At 38.2% G+C, this 20253-nt stretch overlaps 2 protein-coding genes across 3 annotated transcripts; both read left to right on the top strand.

Annotated features, from left to right (window-relative positions):
- The first annotated feature begins 29 nt into the window (after positions 1-29).
- On the top strand, positions 30-3991 carry LOC113725746 (uncharacterized). The gene is made up of 6 exons (XM_027249089.2): positions 30-370; positions 479-669; positions 751-796; positions 1286-1368; positions 1469-1585; positions 3674-3991. The coding sequence occupies exons 1-6, from the start codon at positions 157-159 to the stop codon at positions 3743-3745; spliced, it is 723 nt and encodes a 240-aa protein (XP_027104890.1). The 5' UTR covers positions 30-156; the 3' UTR covers positions 3746-3991.
- A 7762-nt stretch (positions 3992-11753) lies between these two features.
- Positions 11754-18633, top strand: LOC113725745 (uncharacterized). Of its 2 annotated transcripts, XM_027249088.2 has the most exons (9): positions 11755-12065; positions 12243-13731; positions 14884-15002; positions 16131-16173; positions 16255-16757; positions 16854-17160; positions 17669-17834; positions 18080-18179; positions 18291-18633. In XM_027249088.2, exons 2-9 carry the CDS (start codon positions 12559-12561, stop codon positions 18406-18408), a joined length of 2529 nt encoding a protein of 842 aa, XP_027104889.2. In that variant the 5' UTR covers positions 11755-12065; positions 12243-12558; the 3' UTR covers positions 18409-18633. The 2 variants fall into 2 exon arrangements, with proteins under 2 accessions (XP_027104888.2, XP_027104889.2); XM_027249087.2 differs by having other exon boundaries at positions 11754-12065; positions 16131-16757.
- Positions 18634-20253: the final 1620 nt, after the last annotated feature.

The raw sequence follows: 20253 nt of genomic DNA, 5'->3' as shown, positions 1-20253 counted from the left end.
CAGTGGGCCCATAGCCACAATGCGCCGGATGTTTTCGTCGCCACCTAGCGAGAGACTACCATACCCTCGTGGTCTTATCCTTCCCCGCATCTGCTCGTAAAACTAACTGTCACAGATCCAATTAAACGAGATTTCTTCTGAAAGAAAAGGGAGAAGATGAAGATGGCTTTGAGTTCATCTTCAACGCATTGGAGCTCGCTTTCGTCCCGGTTTAGATACCCTAGGTTATCTGCCCGAGTACTCTCCAGTTTAACTGACGATTCGTCGAAATCTTCAGTTCGCATTTCAGCTGATTCTGCTGCTCCAAAGGCTCGATTTGTGGCAAGGCGGAGGGAGTCCGTCTCCGTCCGACAGCTCCAACGTCCTCTGGGTACTATTTCATTCCATTTCTGGCCGACTGATTTTTCTAGATGCTTAACTACTAGTGTAAAATGTGTTCAAGTGTTTTTCCCTCTTTTTTATAAATTGTTTTTTTCAGGCGAGTATATGAGCTTGCCTGCTAGTCAGTACTCGGTGTTGGATGCGGAGAGGATAGAAAGAGTAGATGATAGCACCTTCAGGTGTTATGTTTACAGATTTAAGTTCTTTGCATTTGAAGTTTGCCCTGTGTTGTTAGTCAGAGTGGAGGAGCAGCCTGATGGTTGTTGTATTAAGCTGTTGTCTTGCAAGGTGAACATATGTTTCGCTTTATTTTTTGTTGTGTGCATGAATTTTTGTTTCTCTAAAAAATTGGTTCAATGTTAATTTCAGCTTGAGGGTTCGCCAATTGTGGTAGCGCAGAACAACAAATTTGATGGTAAGTGTCTTTTAATGGTAAGATGATGCTGTTGAAGTCCAACTTGTTAGACTTTGGGGAAATATGGTATTGATTATCAACATGCCTAAGATGGGCTTAGCTGTTTTCCTGATTTACTTATGATAAAAGCAGAGTCATGAAATGGTTGTACTTGTTCTTTATACAATGTGCGTGGGAGATAATGCTCCGAGAAAACTTATATGCCAAACAGACATCCTAGAAACTGAGAACGACAACGAACCTTTCTGATGTATTTCAAATTTTCATGAAATTTGAGTTTTCATTTAGTATACACGATACAGTGTGGCATCTGAGAGAATGTAGTTCAACAACGTAAGCCATCAATTTGGTTTAAGGGTTCTCTTTAGAAATTTTAAGAATAAGGATCTCTCTGCTGGGAGAGTGATGATTCTCGTGTTGTTGGATTCTGAAATTCATTATATAATTCTTTCAGGAGAGCTTTGACATTGATTTGGTATGGGCATGCAGCTTCTATGGAGAATAAAATCAAGTATGATACCTCAAAAAGCGAAGTACCAGTGCAGCAACTTACCTCAGATGCAGTTATTGAGGTGCTGACCATGTTTGGGCCTCTGTTTTCTATGTTGAATCACTGGTTTTGATTCTTGTGTATCCTGTTAACTGATTCTGCAACTGGCATGTGGTATGCAGGTAAGCATTGAGATCCCTTTTCCCTTTCAAGCACTTCCAAAAGCAGCAATTGAATCGACTGGCACCCAGGTCCTAGGACAAGTTCTAAGGATCATGCTTCCCCGGTTTATGGCCCAGGTATGCCAAAATGTGCAAAGATTTTGGAAATAAATTTGTTGGCATAGCCTTTAACTCTAATTTCAGTTAAATCTGCTCAAGATAGTTGGTCTCTTTTATGATTCCTGTGCATATATGCCTGTAGCTATTGTTCTCTTCCATTTTTGTCGTTTGACTTGTGAAGTCTACCTTCTTTACATACTCTTTGTGAGTGAAAAGATAAAATACTCAGGAAAGTACAATGGAGGACTTGGATTTTGGAATACGACAAAATTAATTGTAACTGTTCGGTTCCTATCCTGCCTAACTGTGAAGTTTGTTTATGATGTTTACCCGAAAAACGTGAGGGGGCTGGCATGAAACCATTCTATGGAAGGGAAGGGGAATTTATTATATGTTAAGGCTGGCATTTTGAGGTTTATGAGTGACCTCTATGTGCATATACTACTTGTGATGTGACATTATATGGATGGGAAGGGAATTCATATTAATACGAAGGCAATGTTGCAAATTAGGATTGATGTTGAAATTGTCCGAAGTTACCTGGTTTGGAATAACTAAGTTAACTAACCTTCTAGATTTTGGTCATGGTGGGAGAGGAAGGGCATGGGGTGTCTTTTGGGAAAGGAAGGTTCTTGTGCATGTTGCTGAGAGGTGGAACAAAATCTGTCTTAAGCTGTTATTTTGGCTGTCAGCTCATATTGTGGTGGGGAGTGTTAAGTTGGTTTTCCAATCTTCCACATCTTCTTAAGGTTGCGAGTAGCTTTATCACAGTCACTGATTGACTTCCAGAGCTTCCGCATCTTCTTGCCTTCTTGTCTATTGTGGCCTGTTTTTCCAGTATCTTCACCCGACTAGAGGTATAGTGGGTTCTTTGGTTTTATGTGCTGCTGCATTCTGTGCCTTTGTTTTTTTTGGCACCCTTGGTTCCATAATTCATACAAAGCCTTTTGGTGATGCCAATTTTACCTTTCATCAACCACTTCCTGGGGAGAAGCTTCATGCATTCAATAGCGCTCCTGAGTGGGCCTTACTCTTCCCACAAAGACTCAACAAGAGGTTCAGGATCTGTCTCCCATTAAACAGCATGACTGTTCTTTAAATCTCCAATTAAAACCCTGAAAAAAAATCTGACCCTCTTTACCCTGTCTTCTTTTTGCCCTTTATTTTGGGTTTTTTTTTTGGATTTTCCTTTTGTGTGTGTGTTTTTTTTGTTTGGGGGGGGGGGGGTGGGGTGGGTGGGTCCTTTTGAAGTCTACTGAAGCTAGTGAATACAAAACTAGTGTCACGTCCCCTTGTCTGAGGCTCTGAACTTATCCTTTCATGTCTTCTGTCCCATTTGAGGTCTAAACTAGTCATTAAACTCGAGAAGTTTTATAAACTTCATTAGGTTTGTTAGTTGTTCCAGTCACTTGCACTGTCTTCCATCATCTGCATGGCCCAGCTGAAGCACAGCCAAGGAAACTTTTTCCGTCTTGAGAGTAGTTTAAGGCAGTGAAGTTACTCTAACCATAGCTCCCCATAGTTCTTCCCTTTCAATTTTGTGTGTGATGGTGTAAAGCCGCATCAGCTGCCTTGGTCATTGCAAGGGGCTGCAGATAAAAGGATTGATTTGCAAGGGGATCCTTAACACATGCAAAATTTGGATTTCAAATTCAAATTTAGATCAATTGTCATGCATCCACCGGTGATAGTGTATTTATTTTCAGTGTATAGAAGATTAATCCTTTATTTAATGCGGCTAAGCGAAGCTCCTAGTCGCTATACTTTGACCCATTAGTTAACTTCTTATCTTGCTCAAGTTGAGGACTGCTTGGTTAACGAAATACTTCCCACTACCACTTGCTTCACAAATTTCAATCATTTTTTCATCTTTCTAATCACTTTTTTATCTCACATACATCACATCACAAAAAGTACTACGCTAATTATCTCAAATAAATCATCCAAATAAACTCCTATCCAAACAAACCCGTCTTCAACCTATTTATATGTTTAGAACCTACGTTGTTGTTGTTGTCATTCTATCATTCCTCTGTCCGGATATCCTTGACTTTTAATTGGTTATTTTCTCGCTGCTGGGTCTGGTCATTCATCTCTGGTTTGCAGCTGGTGAAGGATTACCATGCGTGGGCATCAGGGGACACATCTAGGCAGCCTCTTGGAACGGGTAAAATATAAGGATATCGAGTGTAATGTTTCTCTACTTAGCGTAATTAGATTAAGAGTTGGTCTGTTTAATATATACTTTAGTCTCCAATTCCGTCGTCATATTGCACACCTGGACCTCCTACATGTTGGGGCGGAATTTACATCTCATAGTTAATTTTTTTTTTATGTTTATGCACGTTCAACAGTACTGATCCAATTTCATGTCTAAATATCTGTTGGTAATGAAGACTAAGTAAAGTAGTTCCTGTTATTAAATCCAGTTTTGATGCCCAAATATCTGTTTGCCTTTGGGGTTCTGGAAGGATTTAAAAGTGTTTTGTTGTTCATACAACCTCAAAGTGCTTCTGTAGTAGTCGAAGCACCGAACTTGGTCCTATTTCTTACCGTCTATACTTCTTTTAGATTAGAAGTCGTCGGTATGATAGCAGATCAATGGGCGTGGGCTTTTGCTTGTTGGGCTGCTCTGATTGTAAAGGCTATAGTAAAAACTAGTACTTTTTATCCACAATCACACGGCAGTTTCAAAATTTCTGCAAAATTATATCCATAGCATTTACATTTTTAAAATGATTCTTGAGACCTTCATCCGGCATATCAGCCATAGCCGTTCAATTCCGGCCAGCTAGCTTTCGGGAAGTTTCCGCCCCAACAAGACGGACTCTACATCATTAAAGAGCCATTGATCCATAGCTTCCACCCCCTGCCCCAGCCTATCGTTGATTCAATCAAGACTGAAATCACGGCATGCAAGAGTTTGCTAATAAATTTGGGTTGGGCCCGTTATGCAATCGATTTAGGTATATTAACAGGGCAGCCGTTAAAGAAATCCTTGTTTTAATTGCATTCTAGTTCAGCTCTTAGCAGTATACACAGTCTTAATGAAAATATCAAAAACTTTAAGTTTTTTTTCTTTTTTTTTAATGTACTAATACTTTATGAAAAAAAAAAAAAAATAGTAGTCCAACTTTTTCCACGGTCTTTAGAAACCTAGCATTGATTAATCCAATGGGATTCACATATTTTCCGGACAAATAAGCTAGTCAATCAAACTGACATTTTATGTGTGGGACGGAGATGGGAGAGGGTTGGGTTAGATGGTAAGATGGGGGCTTTAGATGTTGTAAATAAGAGGTTTTGGATTCAAATCTTCTCGCTTACAAAGAAAAAAAAAATGTGGGATGAAGATAAAAATGTCTGAGAATAGAAATATGAGCTCCAGTTTCACCATTTTGTATGACCATTTGATAATCCTTACACTACTCCGACTGAATTGTGCCATTTTGTGAATCCCAAATTCAATTATTTTCAGTCCCTCGTATTTCATGTTCTTATGAGCTAAATGTACATGTCTCGTGAAAATATTTTGCCATTTGTGAAGTGCGGAAGAATATTTTATGCACTAGAAACCGGAGTTCTAGAAAAATAGGCAAACGCAAGTTGAAGGAGTTGTCTGATATAATAGTTTGCCACATTTGAAGGACAAGTGATTTTCACCGTAGCGCAGGGGGGAATGATTTAATTAGCAAACTAGTTGATACCACAACTGTCCAAATGTTTCCACAGGGGAGTACAACACATGTGCAAGGAAAAACTACGAGCACATAATCAATAGTGGTATTGAAGGTGTCACAGGGGTAAAGAAGTGCTACCATGTGTTGTTGGTGTAACATGATTAGGGCTCGAAAAATCATTCTGCCACAACGTGATAAAACGATTTGGACATGAAATTTTTGGTTTATACGATTGGACTCTACTTTGAATCTGGGATCAAGAAGAAGCAAGGCGCGGAAAAAGGGGTAAGAAACTGGAAGTTTCTGCACCATCAATATCTGCTGTTGATAGGATCTGCAACATAATTCTATCCTTCTCCAAGAACTGGACATTTGCTACGTTACTGCAATGCTCAAAAGTTCACACCGGGTGGACCCAAAAATGCCACATTTTTCTTCAGTTGAGTTGTTTCCGAATGCCTCATCATTAACTTAGGATTCTCATGTCAATCTCAACAGTTGCAATGTGATTTTGTTCCCAAAGTAGCCACCAATCCTTACCAAATTTATTCTTTGTGGTGACCTACATCATGTAACTCCAAGAGTGTAATGGGCGATGGAAAAGAGAGGATTATGGCTTCTTGGAGATGGAGTTTTGCTGAACCCCTAGAAGTTGATTGCGTATATATTATGAGGAGGGGACAAGAAGCATGCAGGTGAAGAAAGTATGACAATTATAAAATGATTTGGCACCAGATTTCGATATCCCTATCCCGATGCTTTTGTCTTGATGTTAATGGACACATACATTTTAAGCAAACCAAATCCTTGTTTGTGAGACAGGCACGAGTCCTGGGGTATTGACAATCATGCCTGCCTTTTTCTTTCTTATAGTTTTTGTTGATGGGAGTCATTCTCATCCATTCATCTCAAGCTCAACCATTGGTACATAAAAATTTGGCAAAAGAATGAGCGCTCCTCCATTATTCACATATAGAAGAAGAAGATGAAGGGGGAACAAGACAAATGCAAGAACAGAACATAAGACATACTACTTCATTTGAGTGATGTTTAATTATGTATGTTTAACATGATAACGTATTAGCATTCCATTTTTAAGCACAAAAATCCGTCTAATCTTGCAGCATTTGATTTCCTGGACCGGTCAAAGTCAAAATTCGAGTCAGTCAATTCTCAGATTTACGTCTCTGCTCAACTAGCCCACACCCGAGAGATTACTTTCAATTATTAGTAAATTTAAGAGCAAAATTTTGTTACATTCCCGAAAAAGTTAAAAATGGAGAAGATTGGACCCATATTTCAGATGAGTTTGGATAACAATATAGCTCCGCTGCATGTCAATCAACCCAGGATTATGTCTTAATATGCTTGTGTTTTCATTGGTTAGAGATTTATCTGCAGTCTCGTCAAGTTCAGGAGCGATAGATTAATTTTAGCTCCACTTCGACTTATTTTTCTTGTTCAATATTCTTAAATTTAATGATTACATGCGCATGCACTTCTACAATCTTGTTCTTCACACCTGCTAAAGGTTTCTTCTAAAATAATTGATTGGTGGACAATTTGCTATTTGGTGAAGGAAGATTATATGTTGCAGCGGAGAAGCACAAAATATTAGAATTGGATTGGGAAAAAAAATCTAAAAAGAAGTTAGATATAAAAAATAATACATCACTGCATGCAATTGATTATCTTGTTCAAGGAGATTGAAACATTGAACAAATAGCCCTTTATCTACTACTACCGATTAAACAAATCAAAAAGTACCTTTAAAAAAAAAAAAAAAATTTGTATGCATCCACCTACAAATGCATAAATGCATGCATTGTTTTCAAAGAATTTCCTACTTCTTTTCTGATCACTCATCAAAGAAAATGGGTAATGCTTTGTGAGTTCCTGTGATGAGAGACCAAAGAAGAAAAAAACAAATATCAGAACAAAACAAAGAGAGTCCTCGTCGGTTTAGCCACATGGTAGCAGTGTTCCTTTGGGACATTCAGATCCCGGGTTCGAAACTGCGCTATGGAAACACCTGTGCACTTATCGTGCCTTGGTCGGGTTGGGGCGCCGGGCTCGGGCCGCTGGGGATTAGTCGGGCCCATAAACATTGACCTAGACACTCCTGTCTTGACCAAAAAAAGAAAAAGAACAAAACAAAGAGAAAAGGCAACGTGGCAAATATTAGACATCCTTTACAATATTTCGGCAGGTTAATGGAAAAGAACATTGAATTAATTCATCCTACAAATTGAAAAAAAAAAGTCAAAAATCAAAGAATAAATTCGTCAGGATTCAGGAGTTTTATGGGAACATAAGCATATATATTCAGAAAGTGATGTGAAACTGAATTGACTACTAGTAGAAAAGGAGCAAATACGTGCGCTGGCGTTTTTGTGTTTATGGGTTTGTGACCATAAGTAATTACAAAACAAGCTCAAAGTGAAATGACAGCAAGCCAATGATATTAGCTCGATTGGAGATATCAATTGGTCAGATAACGACCGAAAGAGCCTTATCCTTCACACACACACACACACACAGAGGGCGATAGGGAGAGATTAGATGGAAGGTGGCCAATAATTGCAAGCGCAAATGCTACTATTAAACATATGCAGTTAACTCTAATTATTGCTTTTGAAACTTTGTTGAGTTGACAAAAAGCAAGTTTAAGAGAATCTTTGTAGATCAATTGCGGAAGCTCAAAAGCGTTTCATATGCCTTCTCAGCTTGCTTTGGTTGGTTTTTTTTTTTTTTTGGTTTAAAAAAATTAAGTCCAAACGCAATTTTTTAGCAATTGACAAACCTAGTAGAGTATTTCAAACGACATGTTATGAAAACATGCTCACTTACAAAAGTCATTTGTACCGATTTTTTTAGTCACTTTGTTTCAAGCCTGATGGTTGTCTAGTGCTAGCCGTACCAAACTAGCAAATTTGAGGCCACAATGTGCCCCGAATGCTTGTGGGTTTTTTTTACCACTGAAACACGAATTTGCACCTGCTTTCCCCTCTCCCAGGAGGGCTCCAGTTCATGTAGTGAAAAACGAAGCCTAGAATGAAGCAAAAGTGGAAAAGTTTAGGGATATGCCAATTTGGGGTGTGGAACATTATTCCCCATTTCGCTTTTCCTCGGCTCTCACAAAGTGTATCATGCATGTGATTCATCCAATCACATTCTCAACCGATATTAGGTGGTGGGACGTGTTGAATTCAGAATTTCTTACTTACAATCTATTCTATGTTACTATTCAATTTAACTCTCCACTTTTAATAAATACGTGAGTTAATGTTCAATCGAACCCTCTTCTTTCAACGGACATAGAAATCTGAGTAAAAATCTCAATATGTCCACATGATGCACAGTTGCGCACGATAGTAATTCGAGTAATTTTTTGATCGTAACAAATTTTAAGATTAATCATGCGAAAAAACACAGTAGGTCAAGGAAAGGAAACAAGAAATGACACTGTATTGGTCTCTCTATCGGACTTTGTGGTCAAGGTACACATCAAAAAGAGACACGAATTAATGAATGCGGTAGAAAAATTTTTCACATCTATTTTCACCTTTCGGTGATTGGAGACACTACTGTATGCTGACCCTCACAAAATGCCCAACTATTGCACCATCTTCCAGCCCCTTTTGGTTGGAGCCTCAACAATTAGTTCCCGTCAGCCAACCATGATCTGCCCCATATCATTGTAAATCCCTTTAACTATATTTGCGGTCAAAAAATGAATTTGGTGGTCTCTTATAAATTTGTTCCACTTTTTACCTCATTCAACTGGCTCTATGCGTTATAGAAAATTTTCCGTGAGAAAAAATTACTCAATGTGACTTTATTTTATCTTTTTCACAAGTTATGCATTTACACTGCAATTGTGGCTGTGTTTATACATGGAAGCTTTCACTAACTGCGTGAGTTCTTGATATTATTTTTTGCTCAATAGTCGTTCAGCTACGGACATAATTAGATCATGGGGCAAATTTATTCAAAACAAAAGAGATTAAAGTCGTTCTTCAACAAAATTCAATGAAAGCATACATGAAACAATTCTTTGACTTTTTTCGTTTAAGTATATATTCTGCATAGTAGAATAAGATTGATGGTTGATATGATTAAGTCAGAGGGATTTTCTCAAGGAGGTGAAGCAAGGCATATTAGGCAAGCAATGGCCATTTCTTGAGAGATTAGATTTCAACATCAGCAACTACGAAAACAACATATAATCTCATAATGCATCTTACAGCTGCACCCGCCTAATTTGCGTAATAGAAAGACAAAGGGCATGATTTTTCTTGTGCATGGTCCGGAAGGCTTAATTGGTCCTTCAGTACTCACTACGTACTCGTTCCTAAAATTTTTTGCCTTTTTGAAGTCCTCCAATCGATACACTGATTCTCCCGTTCTTTTTTTTTTTTTTTTCCCCATATTTGGCTAAATAAGACTTTATTGCCATTTTTATGGTTTGATACGACGTCAGTTTCCATCATCTCTTTCAACCAAATAAAAAAAGGATTATACGAAAAAAACACAAAAATATCTTGTGTTTGGTAGAGATGCATTAAAGTCGAGTTGAATTCAAATATCACCGCGTTCGAGCTCAAATTTGATGAATGAAGGGGTGCTCGAGTTTGAACAGGTCTGAGAGTCGAAGTCTAAATTCAACTCGAAAGGCTTCTACTTGATATCGAGCTCGACTTGAAAAGACTCTATATATAGTTGTCAAACCTAATCGAGATCGAGTACTCAACCTCAAGCTTGGCTAATGGTTCTAATATCTTTAATAAATTTCACAAATAACGTACCTAAACGAGTAATTTTGTAATATTAATAATTTAATTAAAAAATGCAACTACTTGAATGAGCTCGTTGAGTTTCGAGTACTAGAATTTTAAGTTTGAAATTGACTCGTGAGTTCAAACGAATTGCTCGAACTAGACTTGAGCTTGCTCAACATCGAGTTCAAATCAAGCTGAGATATTCGCGAGTAGTTCGAATCTTGTGCACCCTTAGGGTTTGGTGGTCATGAATATTTCCACCCCCTACAGATAACAAAGCTTGATGAAAGTCAGGAACCGTTTGAGGAAGCTTGACATAAACTCTGGATGCTGCGTTATTGTCATTGGTTTGGCATTTACTGCAAAAGTTATTCATCAGACCTTTTTATGCAGTAGGAGCAACTTCATAGTCAATGGCTGTGAAGTGTGAATGCCATTTTCTTCCTCAAGAACTTGCATCGTTCCACTGAGAATATGCTTCCAATGCAAAAAAAAAAAAAAAAAAAAACACTCGTGGGGACGATGATCTGTTTTTCCTAGGACTTTTGACCTTGAGTTTCATAGACATTAGTAAAATACCATAGCAGCGCTTTTCGAGACGCAAGCATATTTTCGTTTCGATGGGATTGCAATAGATAATGCAAAGATGTAATGGCTAATTTGCAAATGGATAAGAAGATATTACTATTACAGGAGTAATTATCCAAAACTCCTTTCTGTTGTGGGCTTCCAAATAGTAATAAACGATGATTGGTGCTTTAAGATAAAAAAAAAAAAAAGAGAAAAGAAAAAGAAAAAAAACGATGGCTGGTCAATTGAGCTTTGAGATTCGGACACGTTCCAAACTTCTGTTCATTGGACGTAACAAATCCTCCTTCCCATTGTTGGAACCGCCTCAAATCATTAAATGGTGCATGAGAATTTTATTCCTTATCATCTTGTAGTATTAAACATAAAATTATCAAATCGAAACAAAATAAACCCAAAAAATTTTTTTTTTTCCCCAATTACATATTGACAAAACAAGAAAAAATGTGGGAGAAGGTTGGGTTGGGTGTTAAAGTGGAAGGGATTATAATAAACAAGAGGCATTGGATTTAAGACCTCCCATTTACCAAAAAAAGAAAAGAAAAAAAAAACTTAAGTATTTTTCTTTCTTCAACTAGGAGATAATATATATATATGTATGTATGTATGTATGTATATAAAAGAATGTTAGTTTTGAACACAAGAGTTAAGCAAGCCTTGGTGGTTCAATTTTGGGCTTGAAAACTCTGATGTTATAAAAGTCATCATCAGTTGATTATTGATTATTTACCTGATTATAAATTTTAATTTAGATAATTAATATGGTATTATCATTTGCTTTTCTATCTATATTAAAATTTTTAATATAAAAAAACTAAGTTTTAGAATTTGTCAAAAATACTCTATTTTTAGATTATTTTTCACAATCATTTTTTCATAATCAAATCTTGCAAAACTAGAAGCAAACCGGAGCAAGCCCATGGTGTAGTATACAAAATTCATTGGCCCTATTGGGTGTTAGCGAAAAAAGAAAAATTTTTGGTTCAAATGAATCGGAGTTCGGCAACTGATGACGTGTCAACTCCGTCAGTTAATCGGCGCATCTGTCTCTGCCTCTTTTCTTCCGCCCAAAAAACTCCCGGTCTTTCCTCTCCTTTAAAATAAAGGCAGGAACACTTTAAAAAAAAAAAAAAATCTCGGAAATTAATTGATTTTCACAATTTAAAAAAATTCATAAAAAATTAGTTTTTCTCTCTCTCATATCTCCTTTTCTCGTCTTCTCCTCTCTCTCTTCTGGTACTTGTAGTGTATAAGCGTCTCTCTCTATTTATATTCCGATTTTCCTCGTATCCGTCTCCCCTCCCTCCCCAAAACTATTGCGTTCTCTTTCTGCATTTCCTTCTAATTCTAATTTATATATTAGTCAGAATAAATTAATCACTGAAGCAAGTTAGGGTTTTGTCATTGGTAGTTTCGACACTGCAATCGACGTATAGGCACAGCTTCGAGGTACGTTATTTCATTGCCTTCCACAATATCATTTTCGTTGCTTTTATCGTCATTGCTTTTTCCAGATCTTATTTTCGTTGGTTTGGGTTTTTCGTGTGCTTTTATAATTTTGTTTTGGTTTTAATTGATGTCTTGATGGGAGGAATTTTTGGAGTTTGACGTGTTTAATTTGATCAGGTGAGATGTATCGAACAAGTGATTTGAATTTGATGAAAAAGTGCGCTTCTTTTGTCAATTCCATGGGGTTTGATCTCAATTTAGGATTAGGTTTAGGGTTTGGTTTACGTTTAGCCTTTCCCTTGTTTCTTCAATGTGTTGAGTGGATTAATGTGTGAAAGGAACAGGATGTGCGAACTTGCTCTTTTGGGTTTGGGAAATGATGGGAATTTTTTGTAATTGAGGAAAACTATAATCAGGGGATCTTTTTTCTTGTTTTCTTTTGGTGGTGGAGGTGGTGGTATTGTGTAGGTTATTTAGGCTATAGCTGGTGAAGATGACGGATGTTCGGCAACAACTTCAACAGAAGCCTGAAAGCACCACGACAGCTGATGATGCACGAGCTGAATTTGAAAGGGGGTTGGAGGAGTTAATGCGGGGGCATTTGGACGATTGTATGTCATTTGCGTCCTGCAGTTCTCCCCGAAATACCGAGGATGAGGATGATGAGGGTGAACAACTTGTGAGGAGAAGGAGAAGGTCGGAGCTTGAGGGGGATGATTTGGCTGAGTCATCTGCTGCCAGGAGGCGTCACTCGCGCATTTTGAGCCGGTGGGCTGCAAGGCAGGCGCAGGAGATGATTACCACTATTGAGAGGAGGAACCGTGAATCAGAGTTGATTGCTCTTGCAGGTTTGCATACAGTGTCCATGCTTGATTCTTCATTCCTAAGAGAATCACAGTCTCCAACTTCAAGGCGACAGGGAAATGTTGAGAGGCCGAGCACTCAGGCGTCGTCTATTTTGCAAATGTGGCGGGAATTGGAGGATGAACACGTATTGGACCGTGCTCGGGAGCGGGTCAGGGAAAGATTGAGGCAGCAGAGGAGTGTTGGGCCTAATACAAATGTTTCTAGCACAAACATGTCTGAAAGTCGGGAGAGTGAGAATCAGGGTAGCCTGGAGGATGCCAGCGAGAGTGAGAATGAATATGGAACTTGGTCCCATGATGCTATTGGCCAGCAGAATGGCAACAGGGATGAAGATAATTCTAGTCGTGAGCAATCTCCTGACCTAGGTGATACAGAGAGGGAAAGAGTTAGGCATATTGTCCGTGGATGGATGGAGACTGGAATCCGGGACCACTCATCTGGTGTTTCTCAGAGGAATGGTGGTTCTAGAGGGGAATGGCTTGGGGAAACTGAGCGTGAGAGGGTGAGAGTTGTCAGGGAGTGGGTCCAGATGACAAGCCAGCAGAGAGGAGCTCGTGGTGCCCATAGGGAGGATGAGACCACTGCGATTGGTGCTCAAGTTGATCAAACTCGTGAAGGCTCAATGGGTGACCAGGAGGAAGGTCAACCAGAGCACATCCGCAGAGACATGTTGAGGTTGCGTGGAAGACAAGCTCTACTTGATTTGCTTGTCAGGATTGAGAGGGAAAGACAGAGGGAACTTCAAGGTTTGTTGGAACATCGAGCTGTATCTGACTTTGCCCATCGCAACCGAATTCAGGTTAGTTTCTTATCATTGATGCCTGCTGTGTCTTTGTATTGCACTTTAGCTCTGTCAGGTTGATTCTGACTGAAGCAGGTTGTGGTTTTTTTTTTGTTTTTTTTGTTTTCATTTTTAGTCATTTTCCCTAAATCTAGCGAGCAAAGTTCAAGTTTTATAGTCACTTCACTGTCTTTGTTGATTTGAAGTACTTGTGGCTACAAGATATGTCTAGAAAGAAGGAAAAGATACAAGTGATGCATTTTTTGAGTAATTTGGGTATGTTGCACCATAAACTTTTCTTCCTGCAGGTTCTTCGATTATGTACCGTGTTGTGCGTTTTGGCCTTGACATAGTTATTAAGTAGTGCTGTTCAATAAGTAGTGCTGTTCAATAGCCTCAGCTCTGGGCTAGAGCTATTTATACCTTACGTTGCACTGAAGATTTTTCACTTTGTTTCACTTCTCCTCTTCCTCTCCCCCCCTCCTCTTTTTGTGTCTGATTAGGTCATTGCTAGATTAATCACTACATTATTAGATAACTTTATAGATAGTGAATTAGTGCACACTTATTTTAAATTACAAAATTTATTGCAGAAGTGCCCTAAATTCTTCTTGTGTGAATGTTGGCATCACCATGCCCCAGGACATTTGTGCTGTTATGCTTTATGGGTTACTAACAACTATAAGTTTTCCTGGTAGGAGAAACTGATATGAACATCTAGATTAGGTACTTCTTGGTAATAATATCTTGCTGGAAGGAATGGTTAAGGTATATGTTAGGAGAAAACAGTTAAAATTTTTTTTGGATAGGTATTCTATTTTTCAGTTTTTAAGGTTTTACTGGAAGTCTCGAAGAGAGTGTTTATAATGTTTTTTAAGCACCTATCTTGAATTTTGAATGCAGAAGTTTTCCTGAATGGATTTTGATACTGTTTTTGTTATTTCCCCATAAAAGTTTTAGAACGAAAACGTCACTGGTGAAGATTTTCATGCAATGGACATGTTTGTCTGTTAACTGGAAAATGCTTATGAAGGACTTGAGTTTCGATGCAGATCATCATTTTCAATTACAATCTGAAAATCTATTTTTTTTGTTTTTGTTTTTTGAGACATTGTCTTCGGCTTTTGTATATTGCTCTTGAAGACCTGAAATTTATGTATTTTACTTCAGTCACTACTCAGGGGCAGATTCCTGCGGAATGAAAGGCCTGTTGAAGAAGAGAGACCACCTTCAGTGGCAGCTAGTGAATTAGTTCAGTTGAGGCAAAGACACACAGTTTCTGGTTTGAGGTGGGTTGTCCTTGTTCATCGGCTGCACAACCCAGATTCCAATTTTTCTTTTTTCTGCTTTTCATAAATCTATTTCTTTTTTTTTTGGGTGTAAAACTTTGTTGTTAACCTTTTTATCCTCTGCATGTATTACTTTGTTACTTGATTGTGGTTATTTTGTGAAAATTGTTGAGCTTAGTTTAATGCTTATTTGACAACTAAATTCAATGTTTGATTATTTACCCAGTATTCTGGTCATTCATGATATTTAGCTAAAACCTTTCTTTGAAGTAGCTTCTTTGATAAGTATTGTTTTTTGGGTTTTACTGTGAATATAAATAATTGTTTCTTTTTGATGTCTGGTGTATACATGGTTACTTAGTCAATGGTTTTGTATTCCTATTAAACCAAAACTTTTCAGACATCTTAATAAACTTCTTGCTGCTATCAGGTATCGCTATTTATGGGGCCACTTACATGAATTTGTCTGAATTGCGGAACAAACATTTGTATAGGACATTTTATGCTGTCCTGCTCGTTGCCATATTTCTCCTCGTCCTTCCCCTGCCGGGTCAATTTGTTTTGAAGACTTGATATTCCATCGTGTTTAAACTCTGTTGGGGAATGTTTTATATAACTTATCATTTTAATTGGGAAATTGAATTGAAGTTGAATTGTGACAATGTTGAAGACCATGTACTGTATTATCTTTTGGAGTTATAAAATTGTTATTCATGCTTTTGAATCTGTTATTATAGGTGCTTTTATCTGCCATTTTTGTGTAGCATTGTCCTTTGTTCATTTTTATTTGTTAGTAGGTGATCAGTGGTCTTGGCATATAATGCTACTTGGTTACTAAGAAACCTCTTCTTCTTGAGTCAAGTGATTGGTTCATGATTTATACGATGAATATATGCTTGTTCATTCTTTGGTGTACTTTGGCCTTCATTTCAAGGTACAGTTTCTCTCTGAATGCTTTATAATGCATTGTTATACATTTTCTATATGCTAGTGGTTTTTGGTGTATTTTAGTCCACTCATTTGCTTTATAATGTGTAGGTGCTTATGTATTTTGGTTTCCATGCTTTCGCCAATCTATATTGTTGCGTAATTCATCTTCATTCCCTGACTTATTTCTGTTGCAACCAGGGAAGGGTTTCGCTCCAGATTAGAAACTATAGTTCGAGGTCATGTAAGCAGCCCTCATGAAACCTCATCTACTAATAACAACAGTGATTCTAGAAATTATTCGACTCATTCAAATCATTCTCAGGAGGGTGAACATGAGAGTCTCGAGGAGTCTCATTCTGGGAGTATGGAAAGCAACCTTCATCACTTGCCAGGACGTACTGGAAATTTAGATGGTAGTGCAGCTGTCACTGGGATGGATCAGCAAGCAGTTCCTAATCAAGGAAGGGATATTCAGGAACAGGTTACTGAAGATGAGAGACATATCCAGCCTGAGATGACCTTTAATGAATCTAATGAATGGAGAGAGAGCATTTCAGAAAATATGGATGCAAATTGGCCTGGAAATTCAAGAACTAATTGGTCCCTCAGAACAGCAGGAAATGAAGGTGGAGATAATCGTCGTTTTCAAGAAGCAAATGAGGTTTGGCGTGAAGATGGCTCTCGAGAAGCTGTAGAAAATTGGTCCGAAGGACCTTCTGATCCTCCAAGAATGCGGCGTGCTGTTCCATATAGGAGACTTAGTAGGTTTCATCCTCCTGATGATGATAATGTGTACAGCATGGAACTCAGAGAGCTTTTGAGCAGGTAAATTCTATTTTCTGATTCTTCCTCTTGATTTGTATTGGATTTCGTCATGTTTGCTTGGGTATTCCACTTCCTCAACGTGGTTGTTCACTGTAGGAGGAGTGTCTCTAATCTTCTTCGCAGTGGCTTTCGGGAAAGTCTGGATCAACTAATTCAGTCATATGTGGAAAGGCAAGGACGCTCTCCAATTGACTGGGATCTGCATAGGAACTTGCCAATTCCTGCATCTCCAGAGCAGAATCTGGAACAGCAGGATGACGAAAGAAATGATGATCAAAATGATGTCATTGGTAGACCTTCAATAGTACTACCATCTCCCCCAGTACCTCCTCCACAACCACTTTGGCATCAGGATTTGCATCATTCCAGTTGGCCTCGTCAAAGTGTGCATCGCACTGAACTTGTGAGTAATCCGCAGGTCTTTTTCCAAGGTTTATCTGAAACACGTGCATTCTGGATAATTTGGACATGACATGGGGCATAGGTGGATGCCCTTCTTCTTTTGAATATCATTACTGGAAAATGTTCCATGGCCTTCTTTTGAAGTTCTTAGAAAGTAATGACTCTAGGATAGTTTGTTGTGTCCGTCATTAGTTTGATGTCTAACCCAGGTCATTCACCTAAAACTCACTATATACAGGACATATGAAGTAGGCTTGTTTACTTTGAACAAGTTCTTCTAAGGTTTCAGTTTTGTTTAAATGATCATTCAACTCAAGATGTCTTGGTTAATGACTAGAACTGTGAAAGCTTTATGACCATTTTGATCCCTATAGTTAGCAAAATTAGATATATTTCTTTTTATCTCTATCATAGTTATTCATAAAAATTGGTGTGTTGACTACCAATTAAGTCATCCATCTGTCCGTTATTTATGTTTGGGCTAAATCCCTGAATATCTACTGCAACAGGAGTGGGAGGTGATTAATGATTTGAGGGCTGACATGGCAAGACTTCAGCAAGGTATGAATCACATGCAGAGAATGTTGGAAGCTTGCATGGATATGCAATTGGAGTTGCAGCGCTCAGTCAGACAGGAAGTTTCGGCTGCTCTCAATAGATCGGCTGGTGGACAAGGTCTGTGCTGGATTTTCATGCAAAACTTCTCTCATATTTTCAACTTTACGGGAATCGCCAATGAGTTGGCATTCCCTTTGACGAGCTATGTACTTACATAATCTATTCCACGTTCAATGCTCAAACTGGGCCAATTTCTGAGTGTAGATTCAGTAATATTTCCTCAATTTTCTTATGAGATATATGAAGCTTCAGTTGTAAATCTACATGTACCAATTGTTTCAGTGATTTGAATAACATTTCAGGGCTTACAGCGACCTCAGAGGATGGGTCCAAATGGGGTCATGTCAGGAAGGGGACCTGCTGTGTCTGTTGTGATAACCAGATTGATTCCCTATTGTACAGGTATGCTTACCAATATGAAGAGATTTGTATTTAAAATGACAGGCACTTTTTTTTTCAATTAATCTTCACAAGGTACTTTCTTCTTAATTTGATACAACTCTTGTTCTGTAGATGCGGGCACATGTGTACATGTTCAAAATGTGCAAATGAGTTGGTTCGAGGAGGAGGAAAGTGTCCATTATGCCGGGCACCTATTGTTGAGGTGATCCGAGCTTACTCTATACTGTAAAAAATATAATAGGAATTAATTGTTCCGAGTTATAACAGTTTGAGGGAGCCATTTATCGGCCTGCTGCCTTTGCGGAGCTCTACAGGTTGTTATCTGTGTTGTAGTTTGCACCGCCCTTCTGATTATTTGTGGAATGCTCAGCATTGTATAGTTGGAATGACAAATGGCATCTTCTTCTACTTCATTCATTCGTAAATAAGATATATTCTTTTATATGTTTTTCTCCGTCCTGTTTGCCTGTGACCGCATAGCATATCTACTACAACTTTTGGTTGTCATCAGATAGAAGCTGATGGCTGGTGTGCAACTGTCTTTGACTTTCTGTAAAGCGGGCAGAATTTTCCCAGCTTTGCGAGCAAAATTAACTTAAAGGAGTTCATCAGTCAATTAGCAGCTTGCTTGATCTTCCATTTTTTCAAAGCTGATATCAGATTTGATATGGTGTCTGAAGTAATGAAATTGCTCTTTATAAAGTAAGAGCCCTCTAGTTGTAGGACTTGCGGTTCTCGTAAAGGAAAACAAATGCTTGAATTCATTAGGGTCGAAGGAAGTTATCCATCACGGCTGCAGGAGACAGCATCCCGCCAAACAACTTTTGGTTTTAGAAGCCAAGCCCATTTTATTTTAAGATAAATCTTGGCGTTATCAGTGCTCATCCAAGCACAATCTTACAAGGAAGGAGTTAAGCTTTGGTTTGGCAATTGTGGATATGCGAAGAAGAGAGGGATGGAAAGTAACTCCTCTACGTGTCAAGAGAGGAAGGTTTTGTAAAGTTTTTAAAATGCCGCTCTTGTCCTTAATAAGCTACTAAAAGTAAAATTTAGTTGTTTATCTGTGTGTAGATGATTTCATTTCCTCTCTAAAATCCCAAAAAAATTCGTAAAATCTCTGCTCGCCGCTTCTCTTCTCCCTTTGAACTTCCAAATCAGCGAAAGGTTATTATTAGTGTGGTGATACAGCAAACAAGATAAAACAGAGGGACTGATCGGCTTCTGTTAATTGGAAGCTGATCAATATCTTACCACTATCTTTTTTCAAAATTGGCCCCGCTTGCTGGGTGGTCTGGAATAAAACAAGGCCTTGTTTGATCGTCGACCTGTTAGATTGAACATCAAACTTGCTGCTGAATTCCACTATCAGATAACTGGCGAGAACTTGACATGGATTTGAAGCCGGTTGGTAGGTGCCCTCAAGCGGTCTCAATTGTTGATTAGCGAATCAATATTGTGGGTATTCATGTGAGTATAATTTTAGGCTCGTTCTTTATTTAGCCAATAGCCATAGTTTTTGCTTGTTACCTGGTAGTTAATTTCAGGCTCATTCTTTATTTAGCCATTGTTTGTGGTCGTTACTTGATATGATAGAAGTTCTCGTGTAGTTTGAAGATTTTCATACGACTGCGGTAACAATATATAGAAGCTGAGTTCGGCTGAGTTGATACAATTACAGCTACCAGCATTTTTGCGAACGTGAGAGTCTGTCTTACCTCCAAAAACGATTTGCAGTATTAAATTGCACATCTTAACGACTCTATTACGTAGATCAAATTTTCTGTTCTACTGCCCCTTTTCCGACGCTAACAAAAATCGTGTCCATTTTCTAAAGGTTAATTAATCAAGTATTTAGTCGAGAGAGAGGATTGGGTAGAATAAATTATATATAGGAGATTCTGAATTTAAAATTTCTGACTTAAATAAAATGTATTTATTTGATGGAGTTTTAGATAAACAACCACTAGGGGACAACATTTAATGCATGTGGTACAAGCTATCAGCAATACTATTTCGCATGTCTTGAAAGGAACACATAAAATCACGCAATTCATAACTTATATTCAATTATATT

This window comes from Coffea arabica, chromosome 2c (genome assembly GCF_036785885.1).
Source record: "Coffea arabica cultivar ET-39 chromosome 2c, Coffea Arabica ET-39 HiFi, whole genome shotgun sequence".
In the NCBI taxonomy this organism is placed as follows: domain Eukaryota; kingdom Viridiplantae; phylum Streptophyta; class Magnoliopsida; order Gentianales; family Rubiaceae; genus Coffea; species Coffea arabica.
Note: the sequence above shows the minus strand (reverse complement) of the source record. Positions and strands in the feature narration are given on the sequence as shown.

Coding starts and splice junctions, on each gene's coding strand:
- LOC113725746 (XM_027249089.2), top strand. CDS start 157: ATGAAGATGGCTTTGAGTTCATCTTCAACGCATTGGAGCTCGCTTTCG. Junction 670..750: donor TTAAGCTGTTGTCTTGCAAG/GTGAACATATGT, acceptor TGTTAATTTCAG/CTTGAGGGTTCGCCAATTGT. Junction 1,369..1,468: donor CCTCAGATGCAGTTATTGAG/GTGCTGACCATG, acceptor TGTGGTATGCAG/GTAAGCATTGAGATCCCTTT.
- LOC113725745 (XM_027249087.2), top strand. CDS start 12,559: ATGACGGATGTTCGGCAACAACTTCAACAGAAGCCTGAAAGCACCACG. Junction 13,732..14,883: donor CCCATCGCAACCGAATTCAG/GTTAGTTTCTTA, acceptor ATTTTACTTCAG/TCACTACTCAGGGGCAGATT. Junction 16,758..16,853: donor CTCAGAGAGCTTTTGAGCAG/GTAAATTCTATT, acceptor TGTTCACTGTAG/GAGGAGTGTCTCTAATCTTC.